Source organism: Oncorhynchus mykiss, chromosome 22 (genome assembly GCF_013265735.2).
Source record: "Oncorhynchus mykiss isolate Arlee chromosome 22, USDA_OmykA_1.1, whole genome shotgun sequence".
NCBI lineage: Eukaryota > Metazoa > Chordata > Actinopteri > Salmoniformes > Salmonidae > Oncorhynchus > Oncorhynchus mykiss.
Window position 1 is genome coordinate 9,094,295 of NC_048586.1, and position 9,248 is coordinate 9,103,542.

The 9,248-nt window shown below is 42.1% G+C and overlaps 1 protein-coding gene across 1 annotated transcript; it reads left to right on the forward strand.

Annotated features, from left to right (window-relative positions):
- The first annotated feature begins 399 nt into the window (after positions 1-399).
- Positions 400-9,248, forward strand: LOC110501343 (UDP-glucuronosyltransferase). Its single transcript, XM_036958650.1, has 5 exons — positions 400-1,472; positions 3,291-3,422; positions 5,644-5,731; positions 5,916-6,135; positions 7,453-9,248. Exons 1-5 carry the CDS (start codon positions 534-536, stop codon positions 7,739-7,741), a joined length of 1,668 nt encoding a protein of 555 aa, XP_036814545.1. The 5' UTR covers positions 400-533; the 3' UTR covers positions 7,742-9,248.

Here is a 9,248-nt window from a genome sequence, read left to right on the forward strand (position 1 = left end):
AACTAAGAAAACCATCAATTCAACTATAGCAATATGAGGACTATTGGAAAAAAAGTATAACGCTGTATTATCAATGATTGTTGTGTTAAAAAAATTGCTCTTATTTTTTTTTACAGAACCCATTTAAATGAGTGATGCTTACTTTTCTCGTTTCAGTACTTGTTAATACAATGTTTTACTGATCATAAGTATAACTGTTATACTTTTGCAAAAAGTCACTAGTCAATAGGCAGCTAATATCGGCACCCAGAACCAACTCAGTTAATATGTTAAGGCTGTCACATTGAAATTACTAGCGAGCTAATCCTCTCCATGTCATCAATAACCATAACCATTCAGCCTGCTGATAGACTTTAGTCAACAGAAAGGACTGACTGGGGTTATATAACAGCCTGCCTGCAAAGGCAGACCCAGACACACACAGTTTAGTCTGAGGTCCAGCCCCCTCTCAGTAGCATTCAGTGCCAGACTTCAGGGAGGTAGTTTCCTTCTCACAAAACAGCTTGTGTAACTGAGCAGAGAGTCAGAGAGGCATGGGCTGGCGGAAGGGTTTTCCTGTGGTTAAGCAGGGGCAAGGGCTGGGGCCGGGGCTGAGGTTGGGGCCAGGGTTGGGACTGAGGCAGGGGCTTAGGTTGGGACTGCTGGTTCTGCTGTGCTGCCTTGCCCTGTGTCCAGCGCCTGTCCAGGGGAACAAGGTCCTGGTGATGCCTGTAGACGGGAGCCACTGGCTGAGCATGAAGCTGCTGGTGAAGGAGCTGGCGGCCAGAGGCCATGAGATGGTTGTGCTGGTCCCTGACACATCCATCCTCATCCAGGGCTCTGACTACTACAGGACTGAGACCTTCAGGGTCCCCTACAGCAAGGCACAGCTGGACGAGAACGTCAACAAACTGAAGGACGCTGCATTCCTCAAGGCCCCGGATGTAATGGACATATTTGTGAACGTGCAGCACCTGGTTCACTTCACCACCATGCAGGTGAAAGGCTGTGAGGGTCTGCTGTATGACGAGCCCCTGATGAAGCGACTGAGAGGAGAAAGATTTCACATGATGCTGACCGACCCCTTCCTACCCTGTGGATCCGTCATCGCTGGCTCCTTCAACATCCCAGCGGTGTACTTCTCGAGGGGGATCCCCTGTGGGCTGGATGAGAAGGCTGCCCAGTGCCCCACTCCCCCATCCTACGTACCACGCTTATTCTCCGGCAACACTGACCACATGGATTTCCTAGGGAGGGTTAAGAACATGCTCATGTACAGTCTGGAGAGCTACCTGTGTACGGTGATGTTTGCCAGCTTTGACGAGCTGACCAGCAGGTACCTGGAGAAGGACATGACGTACAGGGAACTTCTGGGTCACGGGGCGATCTGGCTGCTGAGGTATGACTACTCCTTTGAGTATCCCAAACCCAGGATGCCCAACATGGTCAACATTGGCGGCATCAACTGTGGTAAAATAGCTCCACTTCCAGCGGTGAGTCTCATAAGAGTATGTTTTAGAACAAACAACTTCAACTGTGGTAAAATAGCTCCACTTCCAGCGGTGAGTCTCATAAGAGTATGTTTTAGAACAAACAACTTCAACTGTGGTAAAATAGCTCCACTTCCAGCGGTGAGTCTCATAAGAGTATGTTTTAGAACAAACAACTTCAACTGTGGTAAAATAGCTCCACTTCCAGCGGTGAGTCTCATAAGAGTATGTTTTAGAACAAACAACATCAACTGTGGTACAAGAGCTCCACTTCCAGCAGTGAGTCTCATAAGAGTATGTTTTAGAACAAACAACTTCAACTGTGGTAAAAGAGCTCCACTTCCAGCAGTGAGTCTCATAAGAGTATGTTTTAGAACAAACAACTTCAACTGTGGTAAAATAGCTCCACTTCCAGCAGTGAGTCTCATAAGAGTATGTTTTAGAACAAACAACTTCAACTGTGGTAAAAGAGCTCCACTTCCAGCAGTGAGTCTCATAAGAGTATGTTTTAGAACAAACAACTTCAACTGTGCGTAGCTGTGCAACCAATATGGAACCAGGTCCAGAAACCTCAAGGGATAGATTCACTACTGTGGCAATTATACACCCCACTATAATCTAACAGAGGAACTGAGGGGCCCTTCTAGTTCCTACCCGACAAACCACAGGAAGATAAACTACTCTGCAGGGATTGTTCTGTGGGGTAAGGGTTGGGGTTAGCTGTGATTGTTGTAGGGTTGATTATGCCTTTATCTTCTATGAATACAGGGTGTGTAATCAAGGCATGGTATCCTTTCACAACTTCACCCTCCCTCCTTCAGTTAATGTTTTGCTAACCAGACCAAAGACTGTTCTAATACTGATGTGTGGAATTTAGACATACATTTTTGCTATGTGAGTTAAATAATTTGATACCTTGTCTGTTTATATTGCTCAATGTGAAATATTGATGAGCACCATGAGGTGAGGTTTCACACAGCAGTTGCTGTTTGTTTTCTGCCTGTATGTACATACAATTCCATTGCATAGTGAAGGACCACAATTCATTGTGTGTTTGGTTCATCGTGTGTGTGGTTCTGCGGATATTTCGGAGAAGGGTCTACTTGCAATTACTGTGATTTGTGGTTGTGAGGCCAGTTGGACGTACTGCACCTTCAAATCACATGCACCGAATACAATAGGTGTAGACCTTACAGTGAAGTGCTTACCTACAAGCCCCTAATCAAGAATAAGAAATAAAAGATAAGGAACAAGTAATTGTGCTGGGGACAATAAAAGGCCAGTCCAAAGTGTAAAGTTTGGTCACACAGTACAATGCCACAGAAATGTCCACCAGAGCTGTTTCCAGATAAATGAATGTTCATTTCTCTACCATAAGCCGCCTCCAACGTTGTTTTAGAGAATTTGGCAGTACATCCAACCGGCCTCACAACCACAGACCACGTGTAACCACGCCAGCCCAGGACCTCCATATCCGGCTTCTTTACCTGTGGGATCGTCTGGGACCAGCCACCCGGACAGCTGATGAAATTTAGGCGTATTTATGTCTGTAATAAAGCCCTTTTGTGGGGAAAAACTAATTCTGATTGGCTACCCAATGGGTGGGCGTGGCTCCCAAGTGGTAGGTGGGCGTGGCTCCCAACCATGGCTGCGCCCCCGCCCAGTAACATGAAATCCCGGGATTAGGGCTTAATGAATTTATTTGAGTTGACTGATTTCCTCATAAAATCATTTAAATTGTTGCATGTTGCGTTTCATATTTTTGATAAGTATAAATGTAAAACGTTTTTGTAAACCAACTCTTCCCCCGTGCCTCAACAGGACCTGCAGGAGTTTGTGGATGAGTCAGGAGAGGATGGCTTCGTGGTCTTCACCCTGGGCTCTATGATCTCTCAGATGCCTGAGGAGAAAGCCAAGCAGTTCTTTGATGCCTTCAGCAAGATCCCTCAGAGGGTAAAGACACCTCGATGCTGGCCCAAATGGCACCCTATTCCATATATTGCACTACTTTTGACCACAGCTGGTCAAAAGTAGTTCACTATATAGGGAATAGGGTGTTATTTGGAACGCATCCATTGTCTGTCTATTACATAATGTTTCCCACAGTTAACCATTTCTGACCAACACAATCTTTAAGTATACAGTCTCTACGTCTTCTGTAGATATCAACAACTGACAACATATTTCCTGAGCTTTCTTACATCTCCTAGATATAGGACAGACACTTTAAAACCTTATTCCTTATGATTTATGTTTTTACTGTCTTTTTGATATTTATGAATGAATGAGTTTCTATGGGCTGTAGTAGTAAAGGCCAAATTCAATATTTTATCAAATCACATTTTTATATATATATTTTTAATACCAAATGGGGTCCTAAAATTCAAAATCAAATAGCTAAATGATCAATAGTATGACCATCTTAAAACAATTCCATATGTTAGCTTAGTCATGCACTGCAATTACACAATTGACTGATGATAGGTTGAAATAAATTCACAAGAAGAAGATTGTGGGAGCTATACTGTTAGATTTCAGCCTGTGTGTCCATGTATACTGGTGATTCAGCCCTATATGGGTCAGCAACCACAGCTAGTGAAATTAATGCAACCCTGAACAAAGATTTGCAGTCAGTTTTAGAATGGGGGACCAGTACTAAACTGGTCCTTAACATCTCTAAAACTAAGACCGTTGTATTTGGTACAAATAATTCTTTAAGTTCTAGACCTCAGCTGAATCTGGTAATGAATGGTGTGGCTGTTGAACAAGTTGAGGAGACTAAATTACTTGGTGTTACCTTAGATTCTAAACTGTCATGGTCAAAAAATATTGAATGGTTGTAAGTCTGTCTGTGATAAAGAGATGCTCTGCTTTCTTAACACCACACTACACAAAGCAAGTCCTGCAGGCTCTAGTTTTATCTTATCTTGATTATTGTCCAGTCGTCTGGTCAAGTGCCGCAAAGGACCTAATTAAGCTGCAGCTGGCCCAGAACAGAGTGGCACATTTTGCTCTTCATTATAGTCAGGGGGCTAATATCAATACTATGCATGCCAGTCCTTCTTAGCTAAGAGTTGAGGAGACTGAATGCATCACTTCTTGTTTTTATAAGAAATAAATTGTTTGCATAGTCAACTTACATACAACACTGATAAACACACTTACCTCACCAGACATGCCACCAGGGGTCTCTTCCCAGTCCCCAGGCCGGGAACAAATTCAAGAAAACATACAGTATTATACAGAGCCATGATTGCAGGGAACTCCCTTCCATATCAAAAAACAAATAAAGCAACACCTCCAGTCAAAAGGCCTCTCCCCCATATGACCTACTTGTTGTGTGTACTGACACGTATATGTAACTGATAGATGCACACACACGCAAACTACATGTTAATGTACAGTATGTCAATTGTAAAATCTTTTGACTGTAATGTATTTTTCGTTATGTGTCGGACCCCAGTAAGACTAGCTGTAGCCATTGGTGTCAGCTAATGGAGATCCTAATAAAACAAAATCAATACAGCCTAATTGTATTATTATCTATAGCAGAAAGCAATGGGTTAGAAGAAGCCTACATAACCAACCCGTAATGTAAAATGCAACATCCATTTATGGCCAGCTATGTAAAACTCTAACACGGATTTATCCTGCAATAGATGTCATTCAATTGGTAATATTCATTTTTGTCTTCTTCTCATGCCTTTTTAAGGGGAAAGTAATCTGAAAGTAATTAGATTACGTTACTGAGTTTGGGTAATCTAAAAGTTACGTTACTGATGACTATTTTGGACAGGTAACGAGTAACTAACGGATTACATTTAGAAAATTACCTACCCAACGCTGCATATAGGCCTAATCTCCAATCCACCATGAATCTAATCTAGACTAAGAACAAGTCCTTTGTCCCCCGTTGTACTTAACTCTGAGGAATGCTGTAATTACATGGAGTTTCAATGATTTGCATATTCTCCATATACTACGTCAAGGGTCATGGCAAGCTGCTGTTCTATGTTGTTCAGTTTGTGTGGTGTACAGTGGAGCTATGCCTTAAAACTCTCCAGACACACATTTATACTCCACTACAAAGTGGTGTATCTTTACCACTATATCCAGAATTGTCAGATGATTCTATATGACTTGATAAACTAAGTAAACTGTTCTCTGTTTTCAGGTGGTGTGGAGGTACACAGGAGTGGTGCCTGAGAACGCTCCAGACAACGTCAGATTGATGAAGTGGCTTCCTCAGAATGATCTGCTGGGTTAGTTTCGTCTCATCATCAGAGATAATGTTACAATGATATAGTTATGATGAAAACCACCTGGGTTACAGAAGTTACAGAGGGGTACTCTTCTCAGTAAACACATGCTACTGTTGTTGCCATTTTGTAAGAGAAACAATACATATTCTTCTTCGTGGTGAATGTTCTATGTTCCATGTTCTAGGCCACCCCAAGGTCAAGGCCTTCATCACCCATGGAGGAACCCACGGTATCTACGAGGGGATCTGTAACAGTGTTCCCATGGTGATGCTGCCGTTGTTCGGTGACCAGAGTGACAACGTACATCGCATGGCGGTGAGGGGTGTCGGGGAAGTGCTCACTTTGTTCGATATCACCTCAGAGAAACTGGTGGAGGCCCTCAACAAGGTCATCAACGACAAGAGGTCAGACATCATGTTAACGTAATACAAGGAAGAATACTGAACAAAAATATAAACGCAACATGCAACAATTTCTACGATTTTACTGAGTTACAGTTCATATGAGGAAATTAGTCAATTGAAATAAATAAATTAGGGCCTAATCTATGGATTTCACATGACTGGGAATACAGATATGCATCTGTTGGTCACAGATACCTTTAATAGAAAATGGGCCCCAGGATCTCATCACAATTTTTTTGGGCATTCAAAATGCCAATCGATAAAATGGAATTGTGTTCGTTGTCCATAGCTTATGCCCGTAGCATAACCCCACCACCACCATGGGGCACTCTGTTCAAAACATTGACATCAGCAAACCGCTCACCCACACAACGCCATACACATGGTCTGTGGTTGTGAGGCAAGTTGGACGTACTGCCAAATTTTCTAAAACAACGTTGGAGGCGGCTTATGGTAGAGAAATTAACATTAAATTAGCTTGCAACAGCTCTGGTGGACATTCCTATAGTCAGCATGCCAATTGCACACTCCCTCAAAACTTCAGACATTGAGGCATTGTGTTGTGTGATAAAACTGCACATTTTAGAGTGGCCTTTTATTGTCCCCAGCTCAAGATGCACCTGTATAATGATCATGCTGTTTAATCAGCTTCTTGATATGCCACACCTGCCAAGTGGATGGATTATCTTGGCAAAGACAAAATGTTCACTGAGAGGGATGTAACCAAATTTGTGCACAAAATTTGAGAGAAAAAAGCTTTTTGTGCATATGGAACATTTCTGGGACCAACATTTTACATGTTGCGTTTATATATAATGTTACAAGGACATGTTGCGTTTATATATAATGTTACTAGGACATGTTGCGTTTATATATAATGTTACTAGGACATGTTATACACTGAAAATACAAACTATTAACCTCTTAAAATGTAACTACATGTAATCCAAAATGGAATCTACATAATCCTCAAAAGTAATTTTTATCATGAGAGGACCATCAACAATAACTAGTAATGCTGCATTCTCCAAGATAGGTTAAAATTTCACCTTTCTGGTAAAAATAGTTATAAATTGTTGAGGTGTAGACACATTTTAGTGCACAAGCTCAAATTAACAGGACAATTAGGATAAAAATATAGCAGTGCAAACAGTACAGGGACCAAATCCTAACTTGAGATCTACATATTGAGTTTCAGTGCAAATATATTATTGTCAACAATGCATGATTTAAATAAACGTCTGAGTTCCTCATTAGAATTCAGCACCAGTCTATGAGGAGATTGGAAACCCTGTTGCATCTGTCCTTCTGCCCCAGTTACAAGGAGAAGATGCTGAAGCTGTCAGCGGTACATAAGGACCGTCCCATCGAGCCCCTGGACCTGGCCGTGTTCTGGTCAGAGTTTGTGATGCGTCACGGCGGAGCGGAACACCTGAGACCCGCCGCTCACGACCTCAACTGGATCCAGTACCACAGTCTGGACGTGTTCACTCTGCTACTCACTATAGTTCTCATTGTTGTCATGGTCACCGTTAAATGCTGCAAAGTCTGCTTCCGCAAATGTTGTGGAACGAAGAAGACTATGAAGAAGAAGAAGAAGGAGTGAATGTCCTTCCTGTGGCCTAGGCCGGGATTCAATCAAAGGCTCGTTGTAGAGCGCTGTTGACGATAATGTGCCTTTTAAAGGCAATGTTCCTGTGTTTGCTGAGATCACATTCACAGTAAACGCTGCAGATATTGGCTCAATCAGAAAGTACCTTAAAATGTCAAGCGCGCTACAATGCGCTACAGATTGAATCCCAGCCCAAGCCATCAGGCCCTAGAGTCCAGAGTAACTATACTACCCACTCTAGGCCCTGTGTATAACATTTTTATGTTTGTTTGATTTGATATCTCAGGATAATGTCAGAGTAACTTCATGTATCTGTTGTCAATAAGGCCTGATGCCTGCCACCAGCAAGACAGTCTCATTCCACCACAGGAGGTTGGTTGCACTTTAACTGCTGGTAATGGCTGGAGCGGAATGAGTGGAATGGTATCAAATACATCAAACACGTAGTTTCCATGTGTTTGATACCATTTCATTTGTTCCATTACAGCCATTATTATGAGCCGTCCTCCCCTCAGCAACCTCCTATTTATTCCACAGTCAGCCACTGTGCTGTTGGAGTGTGACTTCAAAACTGTTGGCCTGTCTAGCATGTGTGATGCCAATTCAAGATCCTGTTTAGTAAAAAGCATGAGCTGACGCACACATTGTTTTGTAGAGGCGCTAACCAACAAGGATTGAACTGTATAAAAATCAAGTCGCACAGTCAGTTACCAAAACGTTGGTTATTAGGTCTACTTAATCAATTGTTTGGAGTATATATATTGAGTGTACAACTTTCTTGTTTTACAATTTAGGATCCTGGTAACACAACCAATATATGTCATGTTGGTATAAAGGATTATGGAGACAGGTGCAGGAATACACAATAGGGGTTTTTAATACACCCAAAACAAACACGTATACAAAAACACTGGGCTGAACCCAAACAAAAGAGCGAGGGTAAACCCTGTTGAACGCCACAGGACGATTCCCATAATACACAATGTATATAGCACGCAGCATAACAGCTGCACCAACGCATAGGTACTCGCACCACCAGTGGACACGGGAACAATAATCGACAGCCCGATAGAAACCAAAGGGCACACTTATACAAGTACTAATCAGTGGGAATAGGGGACAGGTGTGCATAATGAAAGTTCCGGAGGGATCCGTGACAATATAGTGGCAAGAGAGAATTTCTCTTTGTCTTTGACAGGCATTTTGACAGTAAAAAGCTATGGCAGGCGTGTCATTTTGCCTGGGCCTCATTCGGTCTTCATCAAGGTCCAGAGAGCACCACTGACTTTAAAAAAATATTTCCTCCCCGTCAAAATTTGCTAAGTGTAGTCCTTTATCCATCGTTTTTGGAATTTCCGATGCTCCCTGACTGTCTAGCTTTCATTTCAGTAATTATTGTTTTTTTGTTGTACAGTACATTTTCATTATGTTTGTAATAATGTTTCAAGTGAAAAAAAAACATTATTGTGAAAATCTACAAATAAATTGTAATACAAAGTTG

Coding starts and splice junctions, on each gene's coding strand:
- LOC110501343 (XM_036958650.1), top strand. CDS start 534: ATGGGCTGGCGGAAGGGTTTTCCTGTGGTTAAGCAGGGGCAAGGGCTG. Junction 1,473..3,290: donor AAATAGCTCCACTTCCAGCG/GTGAGTCTCATA, acceptor GTGCCTCAACAG/GACCTGCAGGAGTTTGTGGA. Junction 6,136..7,452: donor AAGGTCATCAACGACAAGAG/GTCAGACATCAT, acceptor CTTCTGCCCCAG/TTACAAGGAGAAGATGCTGA.